The sequence below is a fragment of the Nannospalax galili genome, unplaced genomic scaffold (assembly GCF_000622305.1).
Source record: "Nannospalax galili isolate Female #2095 unplaced genomic scaffold, S.galili_v1.0 scaffold397, whole genome shotgun sequence".
NCBI classification, from domain to species: domain Eukaryota; kingdom Metazoa; phylum Chordata; class Mammalia; order Rodentia; family Spalacidae; genus Nannospalax; species Nannospalax galili.
Genome location: NW_008341879.1, coordinates 196,175 through 215,125, shown reverse-complemented (window position 1 = coordinate 215,125; position 18,951 = coordinate 196,175). Strand labels below are relative to the sequence as shown.

The 18,951-nt window shown below is 37.7% G+C and overlaps 1 protein-coding gene across 1 annotated transcript in view; it reads right to left on the bottom strand.

The window, feature by feature from the left end:
- Positions 1–2,778: 2,778 nt before the first annotated feature.
- The window catches only part of LOC103737731 (25-hydroxycholesterol 7-alpha-hydroxylase), a 209,147-nt gene continuing 192,974 nt past the window's right edge, over positions 2,779–18,951 (bottom strand). The window contains exons 7-8 of the mRNA XM_017799228.2: positions 10,346–10,521; positions 2,779–3,296 (exon numbers count right to left, since the gene is read on the bottom strand). Of these exons, the coding sequence (XP_017654717.1) occupies positions 3,009–3,296; positions 10,346–10,521 (464 nt within the window). The 3' untranslated portion in view covers positions 2,779–3,008. The remainder of the gene's footprint in view (positions 3,297–10,345; positions 10,522–18,951) is intronic.

Genomic DNA, 18,951 nt, shown 5'->3' with positions numbered 1-18,951 from the left:
AGACAATTGCCTTTACCCATTGGACCACACTCCACAATATCTTTGATATGTTTTTACTTTGTGCAAATATACACAATCACTTTTTTTATAGGACAGTACTTTATTATGACAGATGGAAGAAAGACTCTTTTAGAAAATATGCTTAAATTGGAATATTAAAATAATTTTCACAAGAGAACTTATTACTTACAACTCTATTGGCAATGACTTAATTGTCTCTATGTTGTTTTCCCTAATAAACTGAATATGCATGGATGGGAAGGGTAATTCAATGCAAATTATCATATCTAGATTAGAGGAAATGCTCAGCAATACTTGGTTGAATAAACAGATGATGAACTAATGACTATAACAAAGTTTCTATGTAACAAATATGTAAAAATAGTTACTGTAATTTTAAAACTTATTTATTTTTATTTTTATGTCTATGAGTGTTATGCACCCATGTCGTGCAGTGCCCTCAGAGGACAGAAGAGGGCATCACATCCCCTGGAACTGGAGTTACAGACAGTTGTTAGTCACCATGTGAGTGCTGGGATTTGAACACAGGTCTTCTGCAAAAACAGTCAGTGCCCTTAACTGCCAAGCCTGCTCTCCAGTCCTGTTATTTTAATTTTTAAAAAGATTTATTTTATTGATATGTATGTGCTTGTCACATGTGAGTGGGTACTCATGGGGGCCAGAAGAATGCTTTGATTCTCTGAAACTGGAGTTGCAAATAGTTGTGAGCTGCCCAAGGTGGGTACTGGGAGCCAAGCTGGGGTCCTCTGGAAGAGCATACACTACAAGCTGAATATGACAATATGGAGTTCCTCAGTTCAGACATTAAGGCAACCATATGTCTTAATTCAAAATGAATGGACAGGAGATAGTGTGAATGGCAGGACATAGTGTGGGATACAACATGGATTTGTGTGGGTAGGTGCTTAGAGACAGCATTTGGATAAAAAAAAATGTGGAATACATATAGGATGGGATACTGCTCAGCCTTAAAAAATACTTTCTGTCATTTGTGGCATTATAGATGGACCTGGAGAACATAACTCTAAGTGAAATAAAACCAAGCACAAATAGACTCACACCATATACTCTAACTTACAGAGAATTCAAAATAAACTCATGGAAGTAGAGAGTGAAATGGTGGTTACAACACAGGCTGGAAGAAGGGTGGGGGTACTGGTTAAAAAATACAAAAGCTCAGCCAAAAGGAATACTGTTTTTTTTTTTATTGGATCAGGGGAAGGAGTTCTATTAAATAGCATTATGAATATAGTTAACAAGGCACTGTATGCTTAAAGATCACTAAGAGAATCTGTGTCAAATACTCCTACAATAAATGTTAAGTATTTGAGTTGATGAATGTGTTATTTGGTTTGGCTTAATTATTCCATATCATATTCAAAAGTCATAACCTCACTTTGTTCCTCTTAAATTTATATAATTATAAACAATCATTTTGCAGTTAAAAAGAATGAGTTTGAGTGTAAAGACCTCCTCAGTCAAGGAAAAAAATAGAGTTCAGGACTGGAGAGATGGCTCAGCAGTTAAGAGCACTGGCTGCTCTTGCAGAGGACCCAGGTTTGATTACCAGCATCCATATGGCAGCTAACAACTGTCTGTAACTCTAATTCCAGGGCATCCCACACTCTCTTCTGACCTCCGTGGGCACTGCACAACATAGGTGCACTTACATAAATGCAGGAAATACACTCATACACACAAAAATAAAAACAGTAAAATATTAAAAAAGAAAAAACAGAGTTCACACAAGTAGATCTTCACACGAGAAGTGTTCAGGCAACATGCACTTTAGGAAGCGGAAAAGAAATGCTAGAACATTTCATTTACCTATTCTAATAAGTATTTTATAATGATATTTAAAATCAATTTCTTTTATAATAACAATAGCAAATTTCCAGAGCATTAGAATTTCTAATTAATGCATTATGAATTAATTGAGTTTAATTACCTGCCTTGTCAGTTCATATTTTGCATCATCATCTATGTTAAATGTCAATCACTTGAAAATCTGATAGTAGAAATCCTTTTGAATCAATGACCCAGCATTGTGTCGTATGAAATTATTTTGTATTACAAAACATTATAATTCAAAATAATATAACTAAACTCGAGGTCCAAAAGGTGAGATGTTGGGAACAAATACTCTTATGTAGTTTTCTGGTTTATATAAATGGAAACATTTAGGACAGGATTCATTGCAATATCAGAATAACACAGTTTATACTAAAGCCAATGCTACCATCAGAGCTGTAATGACTTCAACATTCCTTTCCGTAATAAACCTAATACTAATGTCTAGGTTTGCTGAATATACAATAGGTTTTGTGTTTTCTTACATATTAAATCTTAACAGTATCCAAGTTGAACATGAGAGGTCTTATGTAACAAGAAATTTTGTGCTATTGAGCATAGTATACAAAGCAATAAAGAGCATTTATGGATGATTAAATATTGAAGTGAAGTTGGAACATTCAATCTATTTCAAAACTCATTTAACGCAAACGTACTCTGGTAATATTATTGTACTTGAAGGGAACATTTTCATCGAGTGGAAATTTAATTTCTTTCTTCTCTGAGAATTTGGAATTTGTTAGACTGTCCATTACTGGCACAATTTTACAGCAGTACATAAAATGTACTTTTACATATTTGGTGATCTGAGTAACTTAAAAAATAACCCCGGGAAAAATTTATTACTATGAAGGCACATCCACTATAACTGATGAAAATCACAACAAATAAAAACTCAAAAAATCCTATTTTGAACTTATCATGAGGCTGATCTCTGTGCCCATTTTTAAGCCACCACCCTTTTTTATTTTATGATAGATTTTGTGACCAAGCACAAACTGGACTGATCAAATACAAATTAGCTCTTTTCAAACAAATGAGCATGGCAATTGCATTTGCAGGAAATAAAAATAAATTGAAGAGCTTAGCACTTTGAGGTTGACTTTGATGACTCCTTTTCCTCCCTTCTAGCTCCTCTAAGATTTTGCTTTATACCTAAATGAAATATCAGAATCGGGATGCTGAATACCAAAAAACAAGCGGCTGTAGTTTAGTCCTATAGGCTTCTTGTCAATTACTTCTAAATCGAAATAAGTTAAAAACATAATCAACAACATTTTAATTTCAGCAATTGCGAAGTATCGGCCTGGACATTTGCTGGCTCCGAGTCCAAATGGTATCATGAAGTACTGCAGCTTTTTTCCCCGTTTGAAAAAGTTTTTTTTCTTCTTACCATCTTCTAGGAAACGATCAAACCTAAATTCCTATAAAGAATAGTAGACAGCATTAAAATTTACATAAAATAATTTGAGTTAGGTCTAGGTTGCCGGCTCTCCCTGCCTGTCTTGTGGTGGGAGGATCCTCTCCCTCTGCAAACACAAGGAACTAAAACTTGATTTCATGCAAGTCATGCCTAAACTTTGGAAAAATTCAAAGGTTAACAAAGGAAACTCCTTCCACATATCCCAACACTCTTCCCTGTTCACATTTGTCTCGTCTTACTGCATCTTCTGTGCTATCAGTGACTACTGGAGACTGAGTAATTGACAAAGAAAAGAGGCTTATTTTGGCTCATGATTCTGAAGACTGAACAGTCCAAGAGTGTGATGTCAATGGGATCTTGCCATGCTCTCACCTCATTCTGGAAAACTGAAGGGCAAGTTGTTTCATTTGAAAGAGGCAAAATCAGAGAGGCTGTCTCCTGTTAAAACAATCCACTCTATCGTAACCAGTCTAGTTCTAAGAGAGTGATCAGTAATATGGTGAAGACCTTACCCCTTAGAAACCTATTCATCAGTTAAAGTCTCTACCTCCCAACACTGCCAACATGTCACTCAGATTTCAGCATGAATTTTGAAGGGACATACCAATACTCAAACCATAGTGCCACACTGAGCTTTTTAAGTACATAGACTACATGTCTGTTTCTGTTCTCTAAGATGGATCTTGCAAATGGATCCTTGTGATGCCAATTGTGGGTAGAAGGAGGCTCCATAGTGCTGCTGTTGCTGCCATTAAATAGTAAGTCTTGGCAGCCACAATTTGCTCCTGAGTATAGCGATGCATGGTGAATCTGGCATTCACTAAATAATGTGTGGAAAGAATGAGGTTCAGACAAAGCACTGGAAAGAACCTAAGTCACAAAACAAAATTTGCTTTTTAAATTTCACATATGTCATTTCTATTATCATGTACTCTGGGTTAATTCTAAAGACTCAGGCACCTCTAGTGTATTTTCATAGCAAAGCCCATGACTTACTACATAAAATTAAGTTACTGGTTTATTAGGGGAGTTGACCTGCAATCTTAATTCTGCTGTGCTACCAAAGGGTGATGGTATAACGCTCAGTGAGTACGGAGTGACCTTATTTCTTCCCATGGTGAATTAAAGCATTGATTAAATTAATGCTCATGGTTTACATGAAAACGATCAAGTATTTCCTGTAGTTGGAGCTCATTAGCATTAAACCTGTTCAGAACACAACTCCGATATAAACTACATCAAGTCAAACTCAAAGAAGTAGGTCAGATCCAACACAACTGAGGGTACAGTGAGTCCTATAGTGTGACTGGATTATGATTCCATCACAAATATTCCAATTATCCTTTTAAAATTCTTATTTACTTATTTATTTGTATTTTATGTGATTGGGTGTTTTGCCTGCCTGTATGTAAGTGCACACATGTCATGCTATGCCTAGAGAGGGCAGAAGAGGGTGTTTGTTTCTCTGAAACTGGACCTATGGACAGTTATTAACTGCAATGCAGGTGCTGGGTGGGGCCCAACCCTAAGTCCTCTGCAAGAGCAGCCAGTGAAATTAACAGCAGAGCCATCTTTCCAGGCCCCTGTTCTAATTATCATAATGGCAGTTTTGCTAAGGTCAGAGGATCACTGCCTTTAAGAGTACTAAGTTTACTTTACCCAGAATACCTAATTTGAGAAGTATTTGAGTTTGGAAATCTTTGGGCAGTCGCTATACCACCCTGCCACATGGCCCACCAACCTGCTTGTTACTACAATGATAACAGCAAAATTATTTAGTATTTTATAGTTATTTTATTTCCTGACAGGTTATACTTTGAACACTTTAGAATATAAGTATATTTTACTATAGTTCTGGGATGTATATCCAAAGAGATCTAACCAGGACTGGATTAAAAATATCTCCTTGTCTCTGTAGTAAGGGTCGCAGATACTCTCTGTGGACATATGCTGTTTGTGGAGGTGGAGGTATTATAGGGAACCCTCTCCTGGTAAACTTCTTCCAGTTCTGCCTACCAGAGCTTAGTGCTGATGCCTTCTCCTTCCTGCTGGTAAATTTAAGGAGCCTAGCACTCTTCCCTGCAGCTCCCTGCTGAGGCTAAATCAGCTTAAGCAAATTTTGTTATTTAACAAAATCCTAGAAGTGTTTCACTCTGCTATAGTTCTAGTGTTTGTGCCAGAAAATGCAGAAAAAGAAAAGTTAACATGTGTTATGACTTCATAGTGTCGGATAACATAAATAAGCCCCCAACTACCACACTCTTCAGGTTCTTCTCTTTGAAAAATCAATTGACTGCCTTCTTCAACTTCTAGTCAGACATTAATGTTACTCTAGACTTCTGCCGGTCTTTATTTAGTTTCCTCATAATATATATCTTAGAAATTTCTATCTGTGGTTTATTTGGTAAAACTACAAAGGAAACAACCAGTAGCTTTTTCTCTATGATCAACATTACGGGGGCATGAATGTATTTTTGAGTTACAATTTATTTTTAGTTTGTTCCACTGCCTATGCATCAACAACAAATGAATGTCAGGAAGGGCCTATGGCCTCTGTTAGAGAGTTACTTCAAGTTTTAGCTCCCAAAGGGAAGGTATATTATAATCTGACATGACCTATTTGGGATTATAGTAACACCAGACAGGGTCAGCAGGCTCAAATTGTACCTATTCCTTTGGTTGCACCTAAATTCAGTGTTTTTCATGCTGACTTAAATCCTCTGCACTGAACCCTGTGAGCTGACTTCATACTTAATAGAGGGGGAATCAAGTGTCTTGAGAACAGAAGAATCGGGAGAGGATGTGAATGGCATGGAACTTTCCCACTGTTCCTCTAATTGCTCTTTTGCCAGATGTTTTTGGAGGGTAGTCTAGGTTATACTCCTGGTAGTTGCATTCTCTTGGCCTCTGACTGACTTGAGCTTGGGAATATGAACCAGTCTGGCTGGTGCTATAGGGGTAAAATCTGTGTGTACTTCAAGGAGAAGTCTTCTTGAAAAGAAAGAAAAACAAAGAAAGGTTCATGTTCTTCTTCCCCTAGACCTCATCATGTGTCTGGATGATTTCTGCAATTGTTACAGCTAATCTAACACCAACATGAAGGTAGAACTAACACACAGAAGATAGCAAGTGAGGAAGTCTTTCAGGACTTGGAGTCAGCATGGTGTCTCAGTCCATCTCTGAATTTTCAAAGCCCCAACCCAATACTATTCTCATAGATTTTCCATATATGTTTGTTGAATTAATAAATACATGATATTAAAGTATGGTACATTCCCTATAGCCTAATAGTGTCACCAGGCCTCTCTACCCCTGAGCACAGGATAAATCTGCTCTACAGCTCTAGTTCTGGGTATTTTGGCAGAAAAGAAATCACTGTTTACTTTTGATTACTTGATACCAGTTGATATAATAACAGACATGGATTTAGGAAAGACCTCAGAAAAAATTTAAAAGCTACTTATTGTTAGGTAAGTAGTAGATTTTCTGAACTTTTGTGGATAGCAAGTCTATCTCCAAAGAGAAAAAGAGTCAAGAAGGGGTGTTCCCTTTGCAACATTACGGTATATGGTGTATGTCTTACCTACCTGTGTGTTCTCCTACATAGGCAAGAGGCACTCAATTGTGTGCTATCACAATAAGACAAGCAAACAATATTGAGGAAGAAAATAATTCTTAACACAGAAACTAGGCCAAATTAGGTATCACAGGCCTTTAATTCCAGCACTCGGGAGGCAGAGGCAAGCAGATCTCTGTGAGCTCAAGGCCAGCCTGATCTACATAGTGAGTTCCAGGACAGCTGGGGCTACAGGGAGACCCTGTCTCAAAAAGACACTCCCCCACAAAAAAAAAAAAATTACTTGCCCAAATTAGCTCTAAATATTTGCAAAGGCAGGGGGTTCAGAACTTTCCAGAGGTTCCATTTAGATACCTTCTCAGGTGTCCTTTTCTCACTGTTCTTACCATTCTTAATAGCATGCTATGCTTACACCTGAGCCATTGTTAACTTGATCTATTTATAGTCAGTGCATATTTCAGTGTGGACTTCTGTCCTGATTTTAAATTTTACCTGATGTACAGTTTTATTTTCAGTGCATTTATCCATCCTGAATTGTCTTATTCACTTTAGATAGATAGTATCTTGTGTATAGTGTGTGTGTGGGGCACTAGATCAAGTAGCTGCAAAATCCTTGAAATTTGAAGGTGGTAATACCATGGTGGCATGCAGCATAAAAAATTGAACAGGTAGCAGACAGAGGATAGCAAATTCTCAAAATTGTGGGTTGGAACTGTATATTTTAAAAGAGGAGATGAAGAAGACTATTCATGTGGAGTAATCTGGAATTTGCTAGGTAGACCAGTAAGGACAGGCACTTCCTGGAACAGAGATGCAGATACAAAAGGCCCTGAAATGTGAGGGAGAGGCATGGCTTGTTTTGAAATGTGATATTCCAGTGTCTTGGGAGCTCAGGCATTCCTTACTGTGCTGGGAGAACCCATGTTCTGCTGAGGCTCCAGAGTCTCTAAGTTTTCAAAGAGCTATTGAATCTAATTTAGAGCTAGTCATTCTAATATTTTTGACCTAACAACTATTGCCTGTTTTCTACAACTACATCCTAGTCTTTCCAATCAAAGTCTGGAAGGTATAAAAAAAACCCGTAGTGTGGAGTACAACTCTCTGATATACTCAAGGGCCAGTGATCTTGGTGACGAATGGACAAGGATACAATATTCTAGACTTATCCTTACTGCCAGTCCCTGGTGTTTTGGCATGGGCAACAGCCATATGAACCTTTATTGCATTTATTTATTGCCATCTGAAGTAGTTAAGAACCAAAGACCACCTTACAGTGGCAAGTGCTTAGTAAGTGCTTATAGAATGAATGACAATAGCTAGCCAGATCATATAAAGTGATTCTAGATCATATTTTTTAATGGTCTGTGCTAAGAGTAGCATTCTACAACTAATTTCAAGAAAATAATACCATGACAAAACTCAGTTAACTCTAACACAAGTCAGATATAATTGACTAATGCAAAATGTAGTAAATAATAGTGTCCATCAACTCAGGTTAGAGCTGCCCTAATGATTTTAAATCAATATTCAAAATATTTCAATTTTATTCTGCTACTAATTTAGTATAAGGCAAACTTTCTGATTACTGGTAAGATTGGTTATTTATTAGGTGAAGTTTGAGTAGTGTCATTCCACAGAAAAAACACAAAATTAAAACTCAATCTCGTCTCTCCTTCTCCGCATCTCCCTGTCTTTGTTCTCTTTTCCTTTCTTTTTCAGTCCCTTCCAGTATTGGCATGCTGCTCTGGCTGAGTTTGAACTTGCTAATAATATATATCAACCTCCGGAATGCTGGGGTTGCAGGTGTGCACCAAAACATCTGGATCAACATTTGTCATTTTTAATTTTTGTTTTCATTTTATATTTTATTTATTTCTATTTTTTATGTGTATGAGTGTATTGCTTGCATGTATGTGAGTGCACCCATGTCATGTAATGCATGCAGAAGTCAGAAGATGGCAGCAGAAACCCTGAAACCAGAGTTACAGATGGTTGTTAGCCACCATGTGGGTGCTGGAAATTGATCCCTGGTCTTCTGCAAGAGCAGTCAGTGCTCTTAACCACTGAGCCATCTCTCAAGCCCCATAGTATTTAATTTCTTAAAGTTCTCAATGAGATCTTTTTTTTTTTTTTTAATCATGGTGTAAAGAAGGTCAGAAATGGGAAAAGAAACATTCCTTAAAGTGAAAATCTGATGAACATTTCTTATTTGATGACAACTATGATGCTAATTTAATTATCATGACATGATAATACATAACAATTATTTGGAATAATCACAAAGGAAATAGTAAGCAGAAGTTAAGTGAAAAACTGTAGAGAGAAGTGTAACATTTTTAACATTTACAAATTTTCAGATATTAACTTCACTTGTTTTATTTGTTGGCTATGTACTAATGGCCGGAATTCTTTAATATCCATAAATGTGGAGATAAAGCTATATTGTCTATAGAAAGCTCCTTTACCCACAGACAGTGTTCATCCTATTCTCTAGCATCATTTATAAAATGCCTCTCCTTCTGAAACCCAGAAAAACCATATGTATATTACCCTATAGTAAGACACGTTACTGATTTAAACTTGTTTTTGAGGTCTATCTTCTTTTTAATTCCCCAAATTAAGTAATGTTACTGTAATTCAGGTTGACTGCAAAACATCTATCTTAAAAAATAGTTGTAAACGTGGCGAAGCTATGAAGTAAAGTACAGAAGTTTCCTTTTTTTTCCTAAAAGATTAAAAAAAAAGTCATGGTAAATGCAACATTGGCAGCAACGTTCATGTGAGGCACAAGCAGAATATAACTGCACTCAATTTGCATGCAGGGGGTGACTCTCTGAAGTGGTATTAAGGGATGAACCAGGGTGGATTAATTTCCAGTCTTTGATATTCATTAACTGCAGCGTCAGAAAAAAAAATACAAGGAGATGACACAATTACCCTGAAAGCTTCACCTATGAGTGGCAGCTTTACCATCTCAAGTTCATAGTGCCACGCTAATTAACCAATCAGAGACACATACCTTTAGCTAAAAGGGCTTAACTACTATTTGGGTCTAACTATACTGATGATGGTATTTGACTCTGGGAGAGTTAGCTCCACTTTGGAAATGCTTAGTAAAATAGATATCATTATTTAATTTCTATGCCATCTATCTATAGCTAGCCTTCCATGGTTTACAGCAATTCTTTGTTAAGGAGAACCTAATTTAATGCCTAAAGGTAGCGTGACCAAGCTAAAATGTTCATTTCATTTGAATTAAGTAGCATTTAGTCTTATCTGTATTTCTATACATAGGCCACACAATCTTTCATAGACAGATTCTTAGGAAATAATTCAGTAAAGACAAAAGCTTTCCTTTTGGAGAGAAAAACAGAAGTCATCAAGCTGCCTAAAAAGCTGTAAGAGAAAGAGAGAGGATGAACAGGAATGAGCTTGCACCATGAAGCAGCACGACCTGGCAAGGGGCTATTTACCTCTGGAGCTTCAAAGACTTCAGGGTCACAATGTACCACTGGAGGAAAGATGGCTACAAAGTCTCCCTTCCGCAGGCAGTATTTGTCAATCTCCAAATCCAGAGACATATCCTCTTCAACAAAACGAAAGACACTTGAAAACGATGACAATCGCAGAGCCTCCAGGATGGTGCTTTCTGTAGAAAATAAACAACAGCTCATTGTAGCATGAGTGCTCTTCAAAACCCTCTCAGTTGGCCACTGGGGCTCTTTCCCAATGACCTCATGTGGTAGAACAAGCTTTTCTTCCTTGCATCCATCAAGCACCAAGAGAAGGTCAATGTGACCATGAATATGGAGGATGAAGAGCCAAGTGCCTTTGACCCAACATGGTTTTGGGGACTCACAGGTAGAAGACAGGTATGCTGTGTTTGGGGCACAAATATTGTAAAATAAAACTGCATTCCTCTAACAGCACATGGCTGGTGGGTTATTTCACCAATCTTTAGACAAGTGATGCCTTTAAAGTCGGGTTTTAACTACTAAACAAGCACTTAGTTAATAAAGTAATTATAGTAGTACTTTCTGAGACAGCTTAAGACTTAAATTCTTTTATGCTAGCTGTAAATAAAATGAGTCAGCATTTGCTGAATAATTTTCAAAGGGAAATGTTTTTGTAGGATTCAGAAGGAAATCTATTTTTCTAAGCATCCAGGAGGAATAATGGCCACCATCATATCCTGGAAGATTCCAGAAGCCGAATGTCCTTGCTATCCCAGTGGCCTTCACCTTTTGCTCCTAGCACGACAGATTTTATGGCTAATTTCCGGCAATTTATTCTGGCAGTTTGAGGAGGAATTCCTTTGGGAATAATATGCATAATTTGCATAAATCATTCTGATAGCATGCATATCAGCGTGTAGCTCCTGTCTAGGTCTGCATCTTTGCCTTCATAATCAAAACTGACTATGTTTCCACCAGCGTGAATGGGTCCTAGAATATAAAGCTTGATTCGTTCTAATCAGCAATGTGAAAAGAGCTCCAAACGGAGTTTTTCTCCTTTCACATGATAACAAATGATTGTGTTTATAACTTGCAATTTAGAAACCACACACACATACACACACAGAGCTTAGTTTCTTCATGCTCAGCAAAGCTCTGGCACACTGAGTCCCCAGTTATTAGATTATTAAAGGCAGGCTCCTTAGGAAAGGGCAAAATAAAAGAATGCATATTATTCTAGTAAAATTTAAATCTATGTACAGCTTGCACGGGGACATGAAGTAGCTTTGGGTGCCTTCTCCCAGGAGATTTTTCCTTGAGCAGGCATTTGTCTAAAGAAATGAGGCTGCGGTCAGCCCCATGTGGGCAGTGTGGTGATTCAATGTGACGTACAGTGAGGCTGTGCATATTCTCTTGGACTGCCTTCATTATTATAATCAGGCAGAGTCAAATCGGTTTGCTGGTGATGAGTCCAGAAAAGAACTTTGGTTTTGGAACATGGACTCTACTGCAGATAGCCACAAGGCACCTGACACGACAGATTTCAGCTGGCAGGACACCAACAACCAACATTTCTATGGTGAAAAGCAAGAGCCGGCTTCCTACATCCTGCTGCTGGCCCTGTTGGCCTAACAACAGCACAGCATCATTTTAGTGTGTGGTATGAAATGGTAGCTGACATATGCCGTACTGCCATTCACCCAACAAGTCCATTAGGGGTGTGGGCAGAAGAAATACAGAAGCAAAATAATAGTGGGATGGCTGCTGCGACAGGGCAGGCATTTAACAGTCCGAATAACACAGTCACATCCGATTGGCTGATGTGCTCTTGGGAAGCATGGCAGCTTGTGCCCACTGCAGTATCACAAATGACAATTGGGCAAGCATATCCTATGCAGAAGTTAATCACAATAATGGAGCTCAAAGAGTGGCTCAGCAGTCAGATCATAAGTGACAAATCTGTTTTACCTTCCAGTACCAGTTATGTGTGCAAGACAAGGTTGGCTCTAGCTCTGAGTGATAATGCCGATAATCATTAGACGACAAAAGTAATGAGTTGCGTTATTATCAACAATGGAGCATGAAGCTTATGGGGTCTGCAGTACAACACAGAGACACAAAAGCCAGCAGCACTTCCACCAGCCCCAGAGTGAATGTGGGCAGAGCTTTATGTTGAGAAGAATGACAATGGCTCAATGAAAACACGGCGGCGTCTCCTTGCAGTTGTCATAGTTGAGCAGACACCAGCCAGGGCCACTGACAGACCAGCTGGGCCCTGGGAGGACTTCCATGCTACACCAGGAGGTACAGTAAATCATCCTGCATGGTACAGCAACATCTGCTTCTGTGCTAGTGCCGAACAAACAAGGCAATTTAAAACATACCAAGGGATAACCAAGCAACAAATGAACACGACCCTCGCTTTCCTCCCTTCTCACACACGGGGTGCTAAACTTCATTGTGCAAGCATTCCATGAAAGAGAAGCCAGGTTTTTATTTGATAAGGTGTTGTCAGAGATATTTTACATATTTTCAAAATGGAAAGAAAAAGCTTATAGTATTGTTATTCTTAGAATCTTCCCCCTTCCATCTCCATTTCTTTTATACCAAAGCTAGCACTCAGTTCTCAATTCGCTCTAGAATTAAAAAAAACAACTTTCCATATACTTATAAATATTCAGTCTTTAAACCTAATTTGCTATACTTAGTTCACATGCCTTCAAGCATTTGTCTTCCAATTTCCACTGAATAAATGCGTACTAATGAGAACTAGAGCAAGCTGCTGAGGCAAAGCTGGGTGACTTGGGTCTGGCCTGCCACCAGCTTGTGATAGGCGGGCAAATTGAGTTAAAATGAAAAGTCTTGTCAGCTGAAATTCAACATGGTAGCCAAACAGCAAGCTGTCAATCATCAAGCCAAAACAAGGGACTGTAGGTAATAAAAGGTCACTGTGAATCATTAGTGCACTTGGCTTTCATATGGAAGTTAATTTTAATTAAACATGATCTCTATCTGTAAATGTTTTATAAAACTTATTGTGCATAATAGATTGTTCATTTATGCCAACATTTAGCAGGTAATGGGACCCTCTAATTATTAGACTGTATTGTAGAAAATGCCTATCAAGAATGCAAATATTTTGGGGCTGAAATTTACACAAGGCATTGTAAGGTGCCAAAAAACCGTGGCTGTGGTTAAGATAAGGCTGCCTGCGTTTGTCAAGAACTGAGTTTTACTGACTAGCAAGATGATTGGATCACAAAATTTTGATGATGAACTCTATTCGTAGCTTGTACTATCTTGTTTACCTGGCTAGGGAAAGCAGGTTTCTTTTTACAAGATAAAACTTTTATGATTAAGGGTCCCTCCTAAGTAAGGAGCTGGGGCATGTGTTGAGCTCAGAGGTTTCACAATCTAACTAGAGGAAAATGGGAAGTGAAGGGAAATATTGGTAGGAAAACACTTTGTCTTTTGGAATAATCTGCCGATGATTTTCATCTGCAGATTCAAAGCACTAAAGCAGATCATGACAGTCAACAATGCTTGCTACAAAGCAAACACAAATAAGCACATCCGGGTTTCTGCCTCACACTTGGGCCATGTCTGTATATGTGGAATGAATGTACTGTGACATGGCCGGGCTGTTAATTTGGGTCATCTTAATGACTGGTGCAGGCTGGCCTGCCGTCTGATGAGCCCTGGTGATCGGTGGATAACAGTGATGGCAGGAGTGAAATGAACAGTCAGCCCTGTTGCAGTCACTGGGGCCGAACACATGGACAGTCTTAAAGAGAAGGTGGATAAGAACAGGGAAAAGGATGGACATGGCGATGGTGTGCTCTGGAAAGTGTGATGAAGCACAGTGAAGTCAGGATGCATATGCATGCACTGGGTATATATAGCTCCTCCAGACAGATGAGAAAGTAAATAAGAAATTGTGATAATTAATATATAATTTGAAGTAAAATAAATTTTTGGCTCAATGATTGTATATTTGAATAAAGTTAAAAATAAATCTGAATTGGTACAAATGCTTACCTTCACAGGGCATTGCAAAAACAGGTTTTGATTTCTGCAAAGTACGTACATTCATATGTTCGATAAATATTTAAGGTCCTACTCTGCTTAAAGCCCTGGGCCACAGTTGCTGAAGGAAAGAGGGATGCTCTATATGGATCTGACCTTCACTCATGTACCAAGCTACAGAGTTCAAACCTGGAAACTACATACGAACAGGCAGCTTCTAAGAGTCTACTTTGCATTTTTAATTACCTTTTAATTTATTTTGTTTGTGTGTGTGCATGTGCATACATGCCAGAAAACAACAGAAAACAACATCTAGGAGTCAGTCCTCTCCTTCTACCATGTGGGTTGTGAGGATCAAACTCAGGTTAACAAGCTTGGTGGCAGGCACCTTTACGAGATGAGACAACTTGCTGGCATATTAGCATTTTGATACTGCACAATATTTTTCCCATTTTTTGAGGTGCTAGGGATGAAACTCACAGCATGCACATACCAGTAAATGCTCAACCACTGAGCCACGGCCACAGTTCAAAGTGGGTTTTCCATGGTCACATTATTATGGAGTAACTTTTGGTAGCACTCTATACATCACCGATCTAGACCTCAATTTCTTTCTTCTTTCTGTCTTTTTCTTTTTCATAGACAGGGTCTTGCTTTGTAACCTAAGCTGGTCTTGAACTCAAGATTCTCCTGCCTTGACTGACTGATGTGGGGATTGTAGGTGCAGGACACCATGTTTGACTGACTGATGTGGCAAAATTACTGAATATATAAATTCAATTATGGTATTCTGAAAGTCTATTTTAGAAGAAAGTTATTTTCATACTGAAGTAAAAAATAATCTTTGATTTGCACTCTTTATAAAACATACAGGCAGAAAAAAAATCTAAAAGTTCCATACAACAACCCCCAAATATGTAAAGATAGCTATCAGGCTGTTTTGTTTTCTTCGTGGGTAGGTATTGAGGATCAAACCCAAGAAAACACTCTAACACTGAGCCACACCCCTGCCCATATCACATCATTTTCTATTTATGTGTCCCAGATGACACAATCTGAGTCTTTCGACATTCGAGGTAATTGCAGTGAACCAGTGTACCTCTTACGACATGCCAGAACTACAATAACTATTCTGGTTGGAAGAGCAATGGCACTCTCACTTTCTGTGTCCTCGACACTGTACTTCTATTGATGCTTCTTTCTTGGAAACAGATGAACAATAAAATTTAAAAAGAATCATACCACTTCCTCTTTGGAAGACGGTGCTATCCCAGAGATCACCAGATGCTCTGGATGTGTGAGAATAGCCCGGGATTGGTTAAAAAGATAACCAGCCCATTCCACCCCAATGAAATCAGAAGCACAGAATTAACTAAAACCATTAAATTAGGGTTGTTGAACCTTGTCCACATATTAGAATCACCTGGGAGCTTTTAGAGCCATAAGCCCTCACCCCAGAAAAAATAAAATCATAATCTCTGGGGACAGGACCATGGCTGAGTGTTTTTAAAGCTCTCCAGATGATTCCAATGAGCAATCAAGCTGAGAGGTACTGCTTTAAGCCTGGCTCTGCTAAACCACACATCTCCTCATCCCATTCCTTTGTGGTTTACTTTTAGGCCTCATACAATAATTTTACTTTAATTTGCACTAAAGTTGCCATTTAATCAGCTTATATTTCCATCATTCATTACCTTCTTAAAACTCTTAACTTTGTGTTAAAATGGAAAATTGATGATTACTGAAGCTAGAGGTGTTTACTGTTCCCTTAAAGTACAGATAAAATCTTTCTTTCCACTGTCTGTGTCTTATGTACCCCATTTTCCAGTTAGAAGTTTCTCACAAGAGGTTGGACATGTAGCTTAATGGTGAAGCATTTGCCTCGTATGTGGAGAGCCCTAGGTTCAATCCCCGTACTGCAAAAAGAGAAGAAAAAATTACTAGCATAGAATAGAATTTACAATTTCTCTGTTTCCTCATGAGAATATTTTGGTAAACTTCGCAATTGCCCTAATTATTTAGAATCTAATTTGTCAACTACACAATTATTTTATAATATTGATGAGACTTCAAAATAGTATGCATATGTGTGAAAAACATATCACAGAAATGTAAGACGCTAATAATAAAGGAAATTGTGGAATCTATGAGAACTCTACCTACTTCTTTTAGAACTTTTCTGTAAGACCAAAATTTACTTTAAAATGAGAAATTTACTTTAAAGAAATATGAGTAAGAATTTAATGGAAACCTATGCCTCTGTCCATATCCTCAAACCCCTTGTATTGGAGAACTAGTGAAACTTTGCTTATAAAAAGCAGTGGTCACTTCTAGGATACTTTTGCCTGTGGGAATGGTGATTGCCACCACGCATCATAGCAGTCTGGCATAATTTTAAGGGTTAACTACACTCCAGTTGCACTATTTGGATTATGGACAAAGCTATCCAGTAATCAGATGAAAATAATAATAATTAATCCCGGAGAACTGAATAAGTACTTAAGACAATGTCTGGCATGTGGTGAGATAATTGTTCATTTTGTTAGGTGGGGATGTAGCTCAGTGGTAGAGTACTTGCTTAACATGGGCTTAATCCTTGGATCTGTTAAAACAAAACAGAAAAAAAAAAAAAAACAAAAACAAAACATTATCACCCCTAGCATGCTATGATGACGTAAAAAACTTAGTCACTATCACAACCCAGCCCCCATTTCCTGATTTCCTCCACATGCACACTGTGGCAGCTGGTTTGGCAGAAACTGGATATAAAAAATCCTGTCCTCTAGGTAAGGACAATGAAAACAGATCCCAAGAATTCTAGGATTCAACATTTCTGACAAGGAAGGTGTAGTTATGGTCAGAGAATTGGAGTGAAGATTGTGCCTTTCTCATTCTGAGAATCTTGTCACCTGTAAAACCAATACGTAACAGCAACTGTAGGTGCTTAGAGCATGTTGGTGAAAATCACATGAAGTAGACTGCTTTGGAACATCTAAATCAATGTATTTGACACAGAATATATCTAGTGACTTTTAGTAGCTTTTGTTATGGGACCTTTCCTTTTAAGGTTTCTCTGTCTCCTCATTTCAACTGTTCACAGCAAGTTTAAAATTCCTTAATAAGATGTGGGTGTATGATCACCGTATGCTCATAATGCTGGAGTCATTATAATTTATGATTGTCTCTTTTTAAGAAAATGACAGATTTTGTCTAACCCCTGTTTCACAGAACCTTCTTTTATTCCGATATCTCTCACCATGTTCACAGCTCTGCTCAGTTTCAGGATATGTCACTGAACAAAACCAGGAACCTGGTTTATTTGAGGTGTTTGGAGGCTAAAACTCATTTCGTCCTATGTTTTCACTGGATTTCTGTTTGCTCTTTTGGGCGACAATGTAGGAAACTAGCACCCCTCTGGGGTAAGATAGATTTGAATATGCGGCCAGCATGATTGGGCTCATGCTGGAAAAGGAAAAAAACAGTACCAAGTCTGTATGAACATCCTGCAGGTCAAATATCATCAATAGATAGCATTATTGAGTCTATTATATCAAGATATTTACAGACCTTATTCATGTAGATTGTAAGTAGTATTCATCAAGATAATTTACAACGATTTGTCAGACTTTCGAGAGTGAGAACTTAATTGTGTTCATATTTCTATTTTTTAATCTTTTATTTAGGTAATAATTTTTCCTTTTTAATGTTATATTTGAAACCCGCAGCTCTATATCCCACTCCAGTTTTTTTTTCTGAAAAAAGTTAAAATTTCTTATTTTTCTTTCAGAGTTTCTCAAATTCCATCCTATCAGCACCTTTTACTTTTGAGACTTTTACCGCCAGCTAATACTTATCCCAACATTATCATATTAATAAGGTCAATGAATGCATGGAATCTAGTGGAGGGAACTATGGGGTGCAGATAAGGGAGGGACTCTAAATATGATTAATGTATGAAATGCACAAAAATTCAAGAATATATTGAAAAAAATTGATCTACTCCTATTTGTAGAGATCCTTACTAAACATTACTAAATACATAACTTTAGTGAGCTCATAATAAGCCGTATCTCTACTGATACAGAAATGTGCAAAAATGCAACATTATGTTTTCTTTGTCTAAAGTAAAAAAGGTTAGAGTGGTTTAAAAGAGAATCTCATAGAGAAAAGCATGAATCTATCATAGCTTCATGAGACCGATGATTATTTTAAATCTCTGAATTAACGCATAGGAGTCTACCTGCCCTTCTCAACACTGCACTGTAATCAATGTGCTGACAAGAAAATCTCTGCAAAGTGAGGATTTTTTTTTTCTGCACTAATATCAATAGGTTCCTTCTTGGTTAAGAAATGCACTATTTATTTAGTCACTGCAACTTTCTTCTTCATAATGATAAAAACTAAAGATACACTTTTAAAAATAAATTGTATCTACACGACACACAGCAATTAAAAATACCAGACTGGTGGAACTAACCTTGGGTGTTTAACAGACATACTTTGAGGTCTATAATAATTTGGTTAGAGGGACATAAAGGACACTTTTTGCTCCTTGCCCTCCTAGGTTGACTAGTTCCAGGGGACTATGAGCATCTCTC